Genomic DNA, 18254 nt, shown 5'->3' with positions numbered 1-18254 from the left:
TATATATCCTTGTACAAGTTCCCCCTAGTTTCCTGACTGGTAAAATAGAGCAATAACAGAATTGTTGTGATGATTATATTAGAAGGTCTGTGTGAAGAACCTAACACAGTGCTGAATCATTGCAAGCTAATTCAATAAAATAACAATTATGATTCTAAAATCTTCCAGTTTTTTTCCCATGCTTATGTAATTCTTTTTCCTATAAAATGGGGCTTGTACCATTTACAGTTTGATAAACTCTTTTATACTTTTATATTATGATTGTTTTCTCATATCTCTAAAAATTATTTGAAAATAATTTTTTATTTATCCTTTTTTTAAAGTTTCTTTCCAGAAACTTTCCTTCAGAACACAACTCAAAGTACATCCCTGTAGTGCAGTTGGGGGTGGGGCATGGAAGATTTTTACCTCCAAGAGGGCATTTGGCAATGTCCAGAAACAATTTTGGTTGTCAAAACTAGAAGGGTACTGCTGGCATATACTGGGTAGAGGCTCACGATGCTACTAAACATCCTGTAATATATAGGACAACAAAGAAAGTGCCTGAAAGAATTATGCAGCCTTAAATGCCAGTAATGCTAAGGTTGAGAAACCCTGCTGTGGTGGATGCTAAATAGACAGTGATCCCAGGCTGGCTGGGCTTCTCCTTTTAGCTGTGTCTCCACCCAACCCATATTATCTTTACCATCTCTTCCTGGTTTGATAACTTTGTTCAGAATAGACTTGGAAACTTCTATGATTACAAAACAGGATCCCATCTATTGTTTTCCAAGGTCTGGAAGCAAAAACAATTATGTTAAGGTGAACTGTTTCAGTTTGCATTTGCCTAAAGGCCACCTTGCCCAGGACCTGTAGTAGCAGTGCATAATATGAAGGAATGCACACAGGTTTAGATGTTAAAAAAAGGACCTAGTTTAAATCCCAGCTTTGTCTCTTATGAGACTTAGAGAAGTGAGAGCAGATGGAAAGAAGAAGACAGAGAAAAAAAGGTTTCAGAGCAAATCAGGGGTTGGATATATTAAGTTTGGAAGCCTGTTGGACAGCTTTGTGTAGATACCAGGTAGGCAGTACTAATCGAGAGAAAGCTCTGGACTCTAGGGAGAAATCTGGAGACTTCAAATATCCATGGAGCCTTAGAGAACAGGGTCCAAGGCCTAGTTCTGAGGCACTCCAGCTTTCAGAAGTTAATTACAAGCTAAGGAGATTTTTTTAAAGGTAACCAAGAAAGACTAGTCAGTGAAAGGAGACAAAACCAAGAGAGTGTAAAGGCCAACTAATGAAAGTATTCCAAGATAGAAAGAGTACTCATTTGTACTCAGTGCTTCTGAAGGTTGAGTAAGATGGGAACAAAATAATGACTGTGGTCTTGACTAGAGCAGTTTTATTGGAGTGGTAGGAATAGATGCTAGAATGGAGGGTTGTGGAGTGAATTGGAAGTGAAGAAACACCAATAAGTGTAGACAACTTTCCTTTTCTTTTTTTTCCTTTATTGATTTTAGAGAGAGAGGAAAGGAGAGGGAGAGAGATACAGAAACACTGATGAGAGAGAACATAGGCTGCCTCCTGCATGCCCCACACTGGGGATCTGGGCCACAAGCCGGGCATATGCCCTGACCAGGAACCGAACCATCAACCTCTTGGTGCATGTGTCCATGCTCAGTCACTGAGCCGCACCAGCCGGGCATAGACAACTTTCATTTTTTTTCTTTCTTGTTTTAGAGAATGATGGAAATTTGTTTTTGTTTATTTATGACAAACTTTTTCCCCAGATTAAAGGAATGATAGGATATAAGCAGTAAAAAGAGTAAACTTTGAAAAATATCTTCTCTTTTCCCACTGTATCTACTTTTTACCTTTCTTCAGCTCACTACCTGGACAGCTGACTTGCACAGATATATCAATGTTCTCTCTTGTCCTCTGTCTATTGGTTGGCTTTAATCATTGGGGAGTCATTTCAGGAGATTGGAGGAAGAATGACATCTTCTTTATTCCCCTTGTTTCCTCCTTTTAAAGTCATTTGTTGTTGTTGTTGTTGTTGTTGTTGTTGTTGTTTTTCCTCAGCTTTATTGAGTTATATAGACAATTCTTTTTTTTTTTTATTCCTCACCTGAGGATATTTTTTCTATTTATCATTAACAGAGTGGGAGGGAGGGAGAATGAAAGAGACAGAGAGAAACATCAATGTGATAGAGCCACACTGACTGGTTGCCTACCGCATGACCTGACCAGGACCGGGAACGAACTGCAACCAAGGTACATGCCCTTGACCAGAATCGAACCCACAACTCAGTCCACGGGCTGATGCTCTAACTGCTGAACCAAACTAGCCAGGGCTTTTTTTTCCCAAATCCTCACCCAAGGATATTTTTCCATTTATCTTCAGATAGAGTGTGAAGGAGAGAGAGAGGGAGAAACACCAATGTGAGAGAGACACATGGACTGGTTGCCTCCCGCACGACCCCAACCAGGGCCAGGGACCAAACCACAACTGAGGTATGTGCCCTTGGCTGGAATTTAACCTTCAGTCTTTGGTCCGCAGGCCGAGGCTCAGCCAAACCAGCCAGGGCTATAGATGATTCTTGAACAATTTTGCTTACAAAAGGAAGTAGAGAAATGGGACAGTAGTTGGAGGCGTCTATGGGAGCCCCTAAAACAGCAGTTCTCAACCTGTGGGTCATGACCCCTTTGGGGGTTGAACGACCCTTTCACAGGGGTCGCCTAAGGCCTTTGGAAAACACATATTTCTGATGGTCTTAGGAACCGGGACACGGCTTCTCTATCGTCTCCAGGTGGGTCCGCCCACATGCTTGACATCTTTTTTTTTCAGTCCTCACCCGAGGACATTTTTCGATATTTTGTTCAGATAGAGTGGGAGGGAGAGAGAGAGAGAGAGAGAAACATCAACGTGAAAGGAACACATCGAGTGGTTGCCACCCACACAACCCAACCAGGGCCAGGGACAAACTGTAATCGAGATACGCGCCCTAGCGGGAACCAAACCCGGGTCTCTCCGGACCGCAGGCCGACACTCTAACTGCTGAGCCAAACTGTCCAGGGCCATGACATCTTCTTTATCCCTCTTGTTTCCTCCCTTCAAAGTCATTTGTTGGGAACTGTATTAAAGGGTCCACATACAACATGAGGAACTGTATTAAAGGGTTGCTGCATTAGGAAGGTTGAGAACCACTGCCCTAAAGGAAGGATTTGTAAAAATGGGAAGAAATGCTAGAGCATACTTGTATGTTGATAAGAGAGGAAGGAATTGCTGATATAGGAGAAGGGCAGACAACTGAAGGAACAAAGTCCTGGGGAAGGCTGGTGGGATGGGATTCAGAGTTTAAGCAAGGGGCTTGGCCTTTGATGGGAACAAAGACATGTCTTTGTTACAGGGTCCAGGAGGTCTGGGATCAGGGGCGAGGCAAAGACTGGGATAAAAACTGGAGAATCATTGACATATTGAGAGTCTATAATAGCAGTTCTCAAAGTGTGGTCTGCAGACCCCTGGGGATCCCCATGACTCTTCTAAAGGAATCCATGGGATCAAACTACTGTCTTTGTTGTTGTTAATCCTCGCCCAAGGATATTTTTTCCATTAATTTTAGGTAGAGTGGAAGGGAGAGAGAAACATTGCTGTGAGAGAGACACATTGATTGGTTGCCTCCTGCACAACCCCAACCAGGGGCAGGGATGGAACCTGGAACCCTTTGGTCTGCAGGCTGATAATCTAACCGCTGAACCAAACAGGCTAAAGCCTGTCATAGTAATATTAAGACATAGCATCAAACTGTCATTGAATTCTTCACCCCATGCATACGAAATGGAAAAAAAAGCCAGTTTTATTTAAAATATTCTTGATGTGAAACAGTAAAATTACTCATTCAACTTCAACCCTTAAGTACACGTCTCTTTATTCTGTTTTATGGGATGGGAACTACCCATAAAATACTGCTGCTGTATGTTGAACTATGATAGTTGTCTTGAGGAAGAGCACTTGTATAATTTTTTGAGTTACAAATTCAACTAGCCACTTTTTTTTTTTTTTTTTTTTATCCTCACCCGAGGACATTTTTCCATTTTTTGTTCAGATAGAGCGGGAGGGAGAGAGAGGAAGAGAGGGAGAGAGAAACATCGACGTGAAGGGACACGTAGAGTGGCTGCCACCCGCACGACCAACCAGGGCCAGGGACAAACTGCAACCGAGGTACGTGCCCTTAGCGGGAACCGAACCCGGGTCTCTCTGTACTGCAGGCCGACGCTCCAACCGCTGAGCCAAACCGGCCAGGGCTCAACTAGCCACTTTTTTCATGGAACATCATTTGAAAGAATGACTAGTAGATAGAAACTATGGTTAGTTAAATGTGGGTATTTGGCAGACATTTTTTTAAATACTTTTTCTTTATTGATTTTAGAGAGGAAGGGAAAGAGAGAGACAGAAACATCGATGAGAGAGAACATCGATTGGCCGATCCACTGGGGATCGGGCCCACAACCTGGGCATGTGCCCTGACCAGGAATTGAACTGTGACCTCTTGGTGCATGGGTCAGTGCTCAACCACTGAGCCACACTGGCCAGGCAAGCCAGTTCTTAATAATAAAGATCTGCCATCCATTTATCTTAACTCTGTTGTCTGTGGCAACATAGATTTGTGTATTAAATGAGGTGATATTTCTGTAAACTCTCAAAAAGATATCTTATTTCTCTCTTGTTTGAAGGTGGAGGGGATACTTTTTTGTGACCCTCCCCCCAAGTAGTAATAAAAATGCCATTATAAGCCATATGACCTTGGATAAGTCCTTTAACTTCTAGCCCATTTCCTCATCTCTAAAGTTATATATTATATATGTATCCTGTTTGTCTTTTAGGTTTATGAAGATGAATAAATAAGTTAATTTATGTAAAATACTTAGCACAGTGCCTAATATATTATAAAATTCATGGTATATAGCATGCAAATATTAGCTGCTATTATTCTTGTTATTTATAGAAAGCTTTTAAAGTTTTCTAAGATCCCAGTTCTCTGGTGCTGATTTGATGGCATCTACCTTTTTAAAACACTTTACAGTAATTTTCTTCCCTTATTTTATTTGTCCCCCATTGTCACATACGGACTCCGTATTGCTTAACCGTTGATTTTTGGCATTATGAAGAGGTGATTAGTGGGGGTTGGGGGGAGTGGAAAAGGTAGGTAAAGTCAACAATAACTCCTGCTTTTTGTGATTATTGATTATAATATTTTCTTCTTTATTATCTGGGGGAAACTTTTCCCATAGATTTCCTAATTTACTACTATGTATGCTTTTGGAAAATGCAAAAGGAGCCCTGGCCAGTTGGCTCAGTTGGTTGGAGTGTTATCCTGAGCACTGAAGAGTCACAGGTTTGATTCCTGGTCAGGACACATACCCAAGTTGTAAGTTTGATCCCCAGTGGGGATGCGTAAGAGAGGTGGCCAATCGATGTTTCTTTCTCTCTTTCCCCCTTCCACTCTCTCTCTAAAATCAATTTCAAAAGAAGAAAATGCAAAAGGAAACTTAAAGAGAACTCATAGGATATAGTACTGAACATTTAGTAGATGCTCACTAAAAACCTACTGATTTGATTGGCTGTTGTTACTTTTTATATTAAGAGTTCGCTTTTTTTTTTATCCTCACCCGAGGACATTTTTCTATTTTTTGTTCAGATAGAGTGGGAGAGAGAGAGAGACAGAGAAACATCGATGTGAAAGGGACACATCGAGTGGCTGCCACCAGCATGACCAACCAGGGGCGGGTGGAGGGCAAACAGCAACGGAGCTACACGCCCTTAGCGGGAACCAAACCTAGGTCTCTCTGGACCGCAGGCCGATGCTCTAACCGCTGAGCCAAACCGGCCAGGGCAGAGTTCGCTTTCTTAACCTTATCCCTATTCAATAATATTTCTCTACCTTCCATCTTAATAATCTGGCCTGATTTTTACTTTTTGACTTTCTACTTTCCATTTTGAATTACTTTAAAATTCAGAGTTTAGCCAGTCTGGTATCTTGTTAACTTTTCTGTATATTGGTAGAATTTGTACCCACAGAGGTGTCTACCCAAAAAGCATCCAAGTTAATTTATTTTACTTTTTTTTTTATCCTCACCCGAGGACATTTGTTTTTGCATTTATCTTCAGATAGAGCCGGAGGGAGAGAGGGAAGAAGAGAGAAAGAGAAACATTGACTGGTTGCCACCCACACGACCCCAACCGGGGCCGGGGACAAACTGCAGCCGAGGTACCGGCCCTTAGCAGGAACCAAACCCGGAATCTCGGGTCTGTGGGCCAACGCTCTAACTGCTGAGCCAGGCCGGCCAGGGCTATTTTACTTTTTAAAAAAATATTTTTTCCTTATTGATTTCAGAGAGAGAGGAAGGGACAGAGAGACAGAAACATCGATGAGAGAGAACATCGATTGGCCACCTCCTGCATGCCCCTACTGGGGATCGAGCACACAACCTAGGCATTTGCCCTGACTGGGAATCGAACTGGTGACCTCTTGGTGCATAGGTCGATGCTTAACCAGTGAGCCAAACCAGCCAGGCTTATTTTACTTTTTATATGTTCTTTCCATTGTATTCATTCTACCAGATACCCAAGCCTCTGAAAAACTACTTTCCTGTGTTAATGTTCTTTAATTTTTATACTTCTTTCCTGAAAGTTGCTATCTTCTGGTTTTCTATTCACCAGATTTCATTTTACCAGTTTCCATTCACCTTTAGATCTTTAGTTATTTTGTTTCTAGTTCTTTCTTCCTAAGGAAGATCTGAATCAAAAAGTACATCAATCCGCCCTTGCCGGTTTGGCTCAGTGGTTAGAGCGTAGGTTTGAGGTCTGGAGACACCCAGGTTCGGTTCCCACTAAGGGCATGTACCTTGGTTGCAGTTTGTTCCCGGCCCTGATTTGGTCGTGCGGGTGAAAACCACTCGATGTGTCCCTTTCATGTCGATGTTTCTCTTTCTCTCTCTCTCCCTCCCACTCTATCTGAACAAAAAATGGAAAAATGTCCTTGGGTGAGGATAAAAAAAAAAAGTACATCAATCCCATTGCATTCTTCCCTCTTTGGTATTAGGAAATTGTCCTTGGCATTTTGAAGTCTTGGCACTTTATATTTTAAAACTAAATCATGATCTAAAACTGTTCATTGTACCAGGATAAAAAAGACTTGTTAGCCTCTCTTCTTTGACCTGGATGTTTGGATGGATGACATAAATGATACCTCTTAAACATTTTTTTCTTTAACCTAGCTTCTGACTACTAAGCCCTTTCCTTTTTTATTATTTTGATTAGATAATCATTTATATAGTTCTAATTTTAAAAGTATGAAAGATTATCTCCTTCTCTTTTTCCCAGCCACCTAACTTATGTCTCTGGAAATCAACTAATGTAATCTGTTTTAGTACCTTCCAGTGAACTTTTATGCATAAAATTCTCACCTTCCGCCCAACCAGTGTGGCTCAGTGGATTGAGCGCCGTCCCATAGACTGATAGGTTAGTCAATCAGGAAATTTGACACTGATACAGTGGTATTATTTAATATACAGTCCATATTCAAATTTCACCAACTGTTCCAATAATGTTCCTTTGATTTTCCTGATTCAGGATCACATACTGCATTTAGTTGTCATTTTCTTTCTAGTCTCCTTTAATCTGGAACAGTTCCTCAGTCCTTCTGTGTTTCTTGTATGTGTTTTGTTTTGTTTTGTATGACATTGACATTTTTGAAGACTGTATCAGTTGTTGTGGAGAAATGTCTTTCAGTTTGGATTTGTCTGATTATTTCCTCATGATTAGTTTCAGGTAATGCATTTTGACAGAAATACTACCTAAGTGAGCTTGTGTCCTCCTCAGCACACAGTATCAGATGGCATATGATGTCTGTTTGTCTTGGTCAAGGTGATATCTACCAGGTTTATCTACTCTAAGCTTGCTATTTTTCCTTTTATCCGTGAGGAAATACTTTTGCATTGTGCAAATATCCTGTCCTCCATCAAATTTTCACCCATTGGTTTCAACCACTCATTGACTACTACTGTCTGTGTCAATTACTGGTATGATGTGGGATAATGATTATAAAATGCTGATTTTACAATGCTATAATTTCTTCATTTAGTGATTGGCAATCTACTAGAATAAAGTGCTTTTCTTCTCACACCCCCAGTGCAGTCTCCAATTTTTTTTTTAATCCTCACCCAAGGATATTTTTTCCACTGGTTTTTAGAGAGAGTGGAAGAGAGGGAGGGAGGGGGAAAGAGAGAGAGAGACATCGAAGTGAGAAGACACACCAATTTATTGCCTTCTGCATGTACCCCAACTGGGGCCAGGGATTGAACCTGCAACCCAGGTGCGTGCCCTTGACTGGGAATCGAACCTGAGACCCTTTGGTGCGTGGGCCAATGCTCTAACCCGTGAGAAAAACTGGCCAAGGCTCCAATGTGTGTGTGTGTGTGTGTGTGCGCGCGCGCGCGCGTGTGTGCGCGCGCGCGCGTGTGTGCGCGCGCGCGCGTGTGTTCGCGCGCGCACACACGCGCGCCTTTTAATTTATTATCATCCTGACGCTCGTAGATTTGGCCAGTAGCATGCCTTTCAAGCTGGGTCCTGTGTCCTCGTGGTATGTCCCTATCATTTATTTCTCCAAGGATCCCTGATTTCTCCTCTCCTCTCCTCCCCTCCCTTCCCCTTCCCCTCCCTTCCCCTTCCCCTCCCCTCCCCTCCCCTCCCCTCCCCTCCCCTCCCCTCCCCTCCCCTCCCCTCCCCTCCCCTCCCCTCCCCTTCCCTCCCCTCTTCCTTGTGGCTTTTAATTCATTATCATCCTTTTGCTCATGGGTTTGGCCAGTAGCGTGCCTTTCAAGCTGGGTCCTGTGTCCTCATGGTATGTCCCTATCATTTTTGGTATATTTCTTTACTTTCTGTTTATCTTATGCCACGAGATGTTGTTGGTTTATCTTGTACACTCTCTATCCCAGACCCAGAATCCCAGAATCAATTATTTCTCCAACGATCCCTGATTCTCTTCTCTTCTCTTCTCTTCTCTTCTCTTCTCTTCTCTTCTCTTCTCTTCTCTTCTCTTCTCTTCTCTTCTCTTCTCTTCTCTTCTCTTCTCTTCTTTCTCTCTCTCTTTCTCTCTTTCTTTCTTTCTTTCTTTCTTTCTTTCTTTCTTTCTTTCTTTCTTTCTTTCATTTTGAGAAAGAGAAACACTGATTCATTGTTCCACTTATTTATGCATTCTTTGGTTGATTCTTGTATGTGCCCTGAGTGGGAATCAAACCCGGAACCTTGGCATATTGGGATGATGCTCTAACCAACTGAGCTACTTGGCCAGCTCCTCCTTGGTTCTTTTTAGTGGGGAATTGTATTACTGGGGAATGGTATCTAGATACCTCATAGCTATTGAAGTATCATTGCCTCTGGACCCTTTCAGAAGACAGAGCTGGAAATAATATATATTTATTCATATATATGTATTTTTTAAACCACAAGTTTATGCTAATATTGTTAATTCCAGTCTAATCTCAGAGTTCTTCTTTGCCTTTTCCCATTCCATATTTGAATTTCTTTCTCTTTTTTGTTGTTGTTAATCCTCACCTAGGATATTTTTCCATTGATTTTTAGAGAGTAGAAGGGAGGGAGGGAGAGAGAGAGAAAAAAACATCAATGTGAGAGAGACACATCAATTGGTTGCCTCCTGCACGACCCCAACTGAGGCTGGGGATCGAACCTGCAACCCAGGTACATGCCCTGGACCGGGAATCTGCCAACCCTTCAGTCCAAGGGCCGACACTCTAACCACTGAGCCAGATCAGGCAGGGCCATATTTGAATTTCTTTTCTTCCACAGTAAGAAGGGAACAACATTGATTTATCTATTATATCACTCTTATAACTATTATATTTATTGCCATGGCTGGGTTGTTGCCTGTTTGATTCATGGTTAGGGCATATACAAGAATCAACCAATAAATGCATAAATAAGTGGAACAACAAATCAATGTTTCTCTCTCTCTCTCCTACTCTTTCTTTCTAAAATCAATAAAAATAAAAAATATATAAAATGTTAAATACATTTACTATATAATAACATTGATATATTTATTCCCAACAACACTGTTATAATCACTCATTTACTCAGTTTTACAATATACACAAAATAGTTATAGAATTGCTCCAACAATATCACTACAAATGACAGATCTACTAATTAGAGTTTAATCAAGATTTCCTTAAAGTTTATTTTGCCTTTAAAATATACACAGTTGAAGAATATATAGTCAAAGTACTATGTTCAAAAATTACTTGGGCCCAGGTCAGTGTTTCCCAGTGGTTAGAGCATCAGCCTACACACCAGAAGGTCACAGGTTCAATTCCCAGTCAATGGCACACACCTTGGTTGCAGGTTCAACCCCTGCTTCAGTTAGGGTACATACAGGAGGCAACCAATCGATGTGTGTCTCTCACATCAGTGTCTCTCTCTCCTCTCCTTCCTCCCTCCCTCCTTTCCACTCTCTCTAAAAATAAATAAATAAATAAATAAATATCAATGGGAAAATATCCTCAGGTGAGGATTAACAAACAAAAAAATTACTTGGGTTAGCCCAGCCAGTGTGGCTCAGTGGATTGAGCATCGTTCCATAGACTGAGAGGGTCCCAGTTCAATTCCCAGTTGGGGCACATGCTCAGGTTGCTGGATCCCCGGTAGGGGACAGGAAGGAGGCAGCGGATCGATGTTTCTATGTCTCTCTCCCTTCCTCTCTCTCTAAAAAATCATATAAAAAATTATAAAAACATGCCCTAGCCGGTTTGGCTCAGGGGTTAGAGCATCGACCTGTGGTACTGAGAGACCCGGGTTCGGTTCCCACTAAGGGCACGTACCTTGGTGGCAGTTTGTCCCTGGCCCTGGTTGGGTCGTGCGTGTGGCAGCCACTCGATGTGTCCCTTTCACATCGATCTTTCTCTCTCTCTCTTCCTCTCTTCCTCCCACTCTATATGAACAAAAAAATGGAAAAATGTCCTCGGGTGAGGATTAAAAAATAAAATTATAAAAACATTTAAAAAAATTACTTGGGTTAGTTGGCATTCCCTCCCTATCTTTGTTGGTTTAATTTTACTTTTTAAATGTGTAAAAGCTCAACATTGTTCTAAAAGTAAAAACTCTACAAAAAGGTCCAGAGAAGGGTTACTTGTACCCTTTCTCTACCCTTCACCCTATACCTTCCACACCCTAGATGTGACCAACTTCATTAGTTTCTACTTATCCATCCTGTGCTTGTGTTTGCAAAAATATGGTACATATATAAATTCTTACTTTCCCTCCTTTGTTACACCAAAATTGACAAAAATTATATTAAAATAGCCGTTAAACATATGGAAAAGATATTCAATTACAATTCTCATAGGAGAAATAGAACTTAAAATTATGTTGAGATGCCATTTTTCATCTGTCAGAGTGGTTAAAAATCCAGCCCGGCTGGTGTGGTTCACTGGTTGAGCGTCAACCCATGCATGCACCAAGAGGTTGCCTGTCAGGGCACATGCCCAAGTTGTGGGCCCGATCCACAGTGGGGGGGCATGCAAGAGGCAGCCAATCAGTATTCTCTCTCATTGATGTTTCTATCTCTCTCTCCCTCTTCCTTTCTCTCTTTCTAAAATCAATAAAGAAAAAATATTTTTAAAAAATTTAAAACCTTCCAGTTTGATTCCCAGTCAGGGCACATGCCCAGGTTGTGGGTCTGGTCCCCAGTGAGGGTCATGCAGGAGGCAGCCAATTGATGTTCTCTCTCATCAATGTTTCTATCTCTCTCTCCTCCCTTCCTCTCTCTCTAAAAATCAATAAAGAAAACAAAAAACGCAGGTTTATTTATTTAAAGAAAGAGCCTTGGCAGGTTTGGCTTAGCGGTTAGAGTGTCAGCCCACAGACCAATGAGTCTCGCCTTTGATTCCAGTCAAGGGCACGTACCTCGGTTGCAGTTCATCCCCGGCCCTGGTTGGGGTCGTGTGGGAGGCAGCCACTCAATGTGTCCCTTTCACGTCGATGTTTCTCTCTCTCTTTTTCTCCCTCCCACTCTTATCTGAACAAAGATGGAAAAATGTCCTCAGGTGAGGATAAAAAAAAAAATTCAAAACCTTATCTGCACGGTCTTTTGGTGAGTTGTGGAGAAACAGGCACTCTCACACATCGCTACTGGGAAGGCAAAATGGTGCAACTCCCATGGACGGAAATTTGGCAATAGCTACAGTACCACATATACATTGACTCTTTGGTCAGCACTCTCACTTCTAGGTTTTTACCCTGAAGATACATCTCCAGCAGTAATAAAATACATGTGCACAAGGTTATTCATTATGGTATTGCTATAATTGCAAGCTATTAGAAACGACTTGTAAGAATCCATACATGGGCCCGGCCTGTGTGGCTCAGTGGTTGTGCGTCAACCCACGCACCAAGAGGTCACCGGTTCGATTCCCAGTCAGGGCACATGCCCAGGTTGTGGGCCCAATCCCCAGTGGGGTGCATGCAGGAGGCAGCCACTTGTTGTTCTCTCTCATTGATGTTTCTATCTCTTTCTCCCTCTCCCTGCCTCTCTCTCTAAAATCAATCAATAAATTAAAAATAAAAAATAAATTAAAAAAAAAAAAAAAAAAGAATCCATACATGGGAAATTCACTGAATACATCTTGGTTCATCTACACAATAAAGTGCTATGCAGCTATGAAAAAGAACTCTGAACTGATGATATGAGTGATTTTCAAGATATATTCGTAAGTGAAAAAAGAGTGTATATATATATATATATCGTGCCTCAATGATTCTTCATCCTCAACAAGTCCTCCAAGTCCAGGCAACCTCACTATTCTCTCCTTACATGCTACCTCATGTCTGTACTTCCTTCCCTATCCTCCTAAGAATCCATTACTCATTACTACAGTCATTCTCTTGCAACATTCATCTGACAAAACTCTAACCCCAGATAGCTTTCCTGTATCTTTAATTTTCCCTTTCTCCATTGATTCTTTCCTCTTGGGGTTAAATATGCTCAAGTTTATCTAATCTAAGCAAGTCCTTCCTTGATGCCAAAGCTACATCTAGTTACAGCCTTCCATTTCTCTTCCCCTTCATAGTCAGACTGACAGAGTAGTCTCTATACTCAGTATTTTCACTTCCTCACATCCCAATACAGTTATGTGCTGCTTAACGACAGGGATACGTTCTAAGAAATGCATTGTTAGGTGATTTTGTCATTGGCAACATCATAGAGAGTGCTTACACAAACCTAGATGGTATAGCCTACTACACACCTAGGCTGTATGGCATATCATACATGTGGTTCATCATTGACTGAAATATTGTTATGTGGCACATGACTGTAATTCGTCAACCCACTTCTACTTATCTACACCACATACCACAAAAATGGCTCTTGGCAAGTTGACCATTGTGGCTTCCTTGCCCTAAATCAATGGACACTTCTTAGTCTTTACCTTGCTTGATCCAGCAGTGTTTGGTAGTACTGCACACTTCCTTAGTGAAACTTTCTTCATCTGGGTTCTGAGGCATCATCCTCTCTGTTTTCCTTCCTACTCCTCTAGTATCTTTCTTGATACCTTTTACATACTCTTTGTCCACCTGGCCCTTATGTTGGTCTTCTTCATGGCTCTGTCTTAGACTTTCTTCCCACTCTTCTGTAAGGAAAGGAACCTCACTTTACAATTAAGGAGAGTAAAACTGAGCATTTCTAAGATCACACAAGTGGTAGAAGATTAATATTTATATCTAGCCTGTCTGGCTCTATAGTTCATATTATTTTTACTTCAACCATATGTCTACTTTTTTAAATAGCTTAATAAATAGTTCTTGGCTTTGGCTTATAATTTGAATATAAATTCACTGGAAACAATACATATTAAATTAGATTTTTTTTTTTAAATATAGTTGGTAGACCAGGGCAGTTTCATTTCATAGTGTAACCTGATTCTAACAAAGACTTGTCAGAGTTTTTTTTTACAATATTAGTTTAGAGAAGTAAATTAGATACCAAGTTCATTAAATAGTCACCCTCAAAGAAGAAGATAGAGAGGAGATCTAACTTTGTGAGAGATTTAAGGGACTATCCTTTAAATCGGGAGTCAGCAAACTATGGCCTACAGGCCAAATCCAGCCTGCCACCTATTTGTTGACTTCTTTTAAGTTTATTTTATTTAAGTGTACAATTAATTGGTTTTTAGTATACTCACAAAGTTGTGGGACCATCACCACTATCAAATTCCAGATATTTTCATCACCCCCAAAAGAAATCCTCTACCCATATTAGCAATTACTCCCCATCCCCTACCCCTGGCTCTACCCCTAGCAACCTCTAATCTACTTTTTGTCTCTGGATTTTCCTATTCTGGGCATCTTATATAAATAGAATCTCATAATATGTGGCTTTTTTGTATCTGGCTTCTTTTACTTAGCAGGAAGTTTTCAGGATTCATCCATGATGTAACATGAATCAGTACTTCATTATTTTGCATGTGGATATCCAGTTGTCCCAGCACCTTTGTCAAAAAGAATGTTCTTTTCCCCATTATGGAAATCAATTGACCATAAATGTAAGGATTTATTTATGAGCTCTCAACTCTATTCCATTGATCTAAATGTTTGTCCTTATGCTGGTATCATGCTGTTTTGATTGCTATAGCTTTTGTAGTAAGTTTTGAAATTGGGAAGTATGAGTCTTCCTATTTTCTTTTTCTTTTTCAGGATTGTTTTGTCAGTTCTGGTCTCTTGCATTTACCTATGAGTTTTAGGGTCAGTTTGTGATTATATTGGGCCCACTTGGATAATCTGGGACAATCTTCCTATCAAGGACCTTAACTTAATCACATTTGCAAAACCCCTTTTGCCACATAACATAACATATTCATAGGTTCCAGAGAATCAGAACATGGACATTTGCAGGGGCCATTATTCTGCCTATCTCAAGTACTTAGCATTGTGCCTAGCTCTTTGTAAACCCTCAGTTAGCAGCAATCTCTCAAAGCCCTTGGTACTCTGGGAAGTGTGACCTCCAGGCACAAGTAATTATCATCCTGGTGAAAAAAATGAGAAGACCAAGGACAGAATGATTCTGACTCAGAAAGCATGACCAGAACCATTGGTGAGGTTTCAACCACGTGCGACAGCAAAGTGAGAGGCCTCAGGTCAGCAAGTGCTTTAACAAGTTTGGACAAGAGTACATGTGTCTGTAATATATGTAAGTGCAGGCCTGGAAAGAAGAGAGGTTCAACCCAGATGAGAATCTTTATAGAACAAAGGGTAAGAGGGAAGGAGAAGGCAGAGGAAAGGCCTTTTCTGACTGATAGGGAATTGGATTTGTTCATATCTCTTCATTCTTCCCATTAGTCCCACTGAACTCATTTGTTCATTTATGCAACAGATATGTGCCAGGGACTGTAACTGGCCTTGGAGATGCAATGAACATAATACACAAAAGCCTGTTTTCTCAGGGCTCAGTCTGGTAAAGCAAACAACCACATCAACACAGAGCCATAATACAGTGTGACTGTAGGAGCCCACAGGAAGGGTATGCTTCCCTCCCAAATTTACATGACAGAAGGACATCTTGAAGGAAGTGTCTATAGACTGAAACCTGAAGAATGAGTTGGAGTTTATCAGTGAGGATACTTTGGGCCACAAGTAACAATCCAACTCAAATGGCCTCAAGTAGTAATGCACTGATTGGTTTACTTAAGTGGAACTCCAGGAGTAGAGTCGGCATCTGGGTTGGTTACTCTGGTCTCTCTAGCTCCATTTTTCTATGATTCCCTTGACTGGGCTTTCCTCTCTATATATCAGTTTCACTCTCTGGCTGGCTTCCCTCATGGTGGCATTTCCAGGTGTCACATTAATCAGTTCTGCCAGCATCTAGAGGAAGAAAGGCATCTCTTTCATAGACTCTCTCCTGAGAGTGAGAGAACTTCGTTCCCAGAAGCTCTCAGCAACTGTCCCCTTGCATTTGATTGGGGTCACAGGCTCATTTCTGAGCCAAGCCAATTCCTGTGCCCAAGTGAATGTCATACCCAATTTGCCTTAGGCCTAAGCTTCTAAACCTATCACTGGAAAGAACAATGGATTTACCCTTCCTGAAACACATGGTCTAATTTGGGCAAGGGGATAATTAAATGAAAATCAAGATACCATTAGGAATGAGGGAAGATAAAGGAACAGAGAGAACAGTAGGTAGGAATACCCAGTGACTTGTTTTCTTTTCCCATGTAAGACTTGTTTCTACTGTTTCATACCTTCTGCTTTTCATGGATTCTGTTTCCTCATAATTCTAGCTTTGCCATGATTTTTCTCTGTGCATGCTTTCAACTTCATCTTATAACTGCTCTCTCCAAGTTTCTCAATTCAAATCCCCAAGCTGAAGGCACTGGTCCAATGTACCTTACTATACCAGGCTCCACCTACCGGAAATAAGCTCTAGAAGATCAGGGACTTTGATATGTACACTGCTGTACCCTCAGCATCTAAACAGTACCTGGCATACAGTGAGTGTTCCATAAAGTAAATATATGCCGAACGAATGAAAGATCAGCCTTCTAGTTCATTGGCTGCCCTTGGATCAGATGATTCTCTGGGCAAATTTTCTATGGTCAAGGGGCTGTCCTTTGTTTTTGTTTTTTATTGATTTTAGAGAGAGAGGAAGGAAGAGGGAGAGAAAGATAGAAACATCGATGAGAGAGAACATCGACTGGCCGCCTCCTGCATGCCCCACACTGGGAATTGGGCCCACAACCTGGGCATGTGCCCTGACCAGGAATCAAACTAGTGACCTCTTGGGGCATGGGTCAGTGCTCAACAACTGAGCACTGGCGAGGAGCTGTCCTTTGAAAGGACTGTTGACATGTCCCTTCTAGTGGTAGGAGCAGAAATTTTTTTTAATCTCACTTCTTTTACTTACTTTTATCTGAACTTCAGTTTACTTTTCTGAAAAATGGGGTCATTGAAACCTGCCCTTTATGACTCAGGAGTATTCAATGTCAAGTAAGAGCGTGACAATGAAAGTACTTTATGTATTGTAAGATACCAGGCAGTTTAATTCAATTCTGGTCACTTACATTCACCTGGGAAACAATGATGATGGAAAGGTTAGTTTACCTGTTCAGTTCTACTTTTTGGTGTTGAGTTCCACTTCTTGGTGTTGAATTCCCCAGGAGAACCTCTAACTGGCTCTCTTCTTGTCCCTTTCCATTTGCTCCCCCAGGGTCACTCAGGATGTGTCAACTGTCTGGAATGGAACGAGAAAGGAGAGTAAGTATGAGCTAGAGCACCTAGGGATACTAGAGGAAGGGAGTAGGGAGGCTGGGAGATCTTCCTAAATCTGAGGAAAAGAATGCACCCAAGTGAAAAGAGATTGCTGCTCTCTGCTACATACTTTAGTTTAGTCCATCAATACACAATTAAACAGTGAAGTCCAGATGGGAGGTTGGATGACCATCCAGACCCTGGCTTTTTTATAAGCTAATGCAAGGAATAATGGCAAATTCTCAGGACAAGTGGAATCATCCAATGTTTACAAGATAGCCTTAAATTCTATGACATACATTGTTATTTAAGTTCTGTGTAGCCTAATGCCTTATCATTTGGGAACATGGGATAGGGGAAAATTGCCCACAAACTTGAGGAGAGGTCAGAACCCTTCACTCTGCTTGCAGTTTGCTGGCCTCTGGTTCCGATGACCAGCACACAATTGTGTGGGACCCACTGCACCACAAGAAGCTGCTCTCCATGCACACGGGACATACTGCAAATATCTTCTCTGTCAAGGTAAGAAGGATAAGCCACAGAGCAAGTGAACAGGGTGATCTGGGCTGTGCGTGTGATCATGTTTGCATGTGCGCGTCACATGTACCCCTTGGGGTCATATGCACCTTTGTGATCTGAACATCTCTGATGGTGATTCCTGAAATCCCATCTCTTTTCCATATTTTACTGCCCCTCCTAGAGCCAATAAACCAGCCATAGATGAATTTATATTTATGTGAGAAGTGATGGAGGGAGATACGGTTCTGAGCATGAATTTAGATAGCAGGAAGACCTGTGTGACTCCCTTATCTGCTTTTTGGAAGCTGTGTGAACTAGGCAAATCATCTGACCTCTTTGAGCCTGTTTGCTCATCTGTAAAAAGGTAGTAGCTAAGGAAAATCCCTCAGATTCATGAATAAGTGAGTGAATAAATAATTTAATTTTAAAAAGGAAGTAG

General features: G+C 41.4%; 1 protein-coding gene across 5 annotated transcripts in view; it reads left to right on the top strand.

The window, feature by feature from the left end:
• WDTC1 (WD and tetratricopeptide repeats 1) overlaps positions 1-18254 on the top strand; it is a 61653-nt gene that overhangs the window by 20458 nt on the left and 22941 nt on the right. For 3 of the 5 annotated variants that reach the window (XM_036255841.1, XM_036255844.1, XM_036255842.1), the window contains exons 4-5: positions 17256-17302; positions 17707-17818. In XM_036255841.1, the coding sequence (XP_036111734.1) occupies positions 17256-17302; positions 17707-17818 (159 nt within the window). Of the gene's footprint in view, positions 1-14465; positions 14599-17255; positions 17303-17706; positions 17819-18254 lie in introns of those variants that run through there. The other 2 variants (XM_036255843.1, XM_036255846.1) reach the window with 2 other exon arrangements.

The sequence above is a fragment of the Molossus molossus genome, unplaced genomic scaffold, assembly GCF_014108415.1.
Source record: "Molossus molossus isolate mMolMol1 unplaced genomic scaffold, mMolMol1.p scaffold_m16_p_12, whole genome shotgun sequence".
NCBI lineage: Eukaryota > Metazoa > Chordata > Mammalia > Chiroptera > Molossidae > Molossus > Molossus molossus.
Note: the sequence above shows the minus strand (reverse complement) of the source record. Positions and strands in the feature narration are given on the sequence as shown.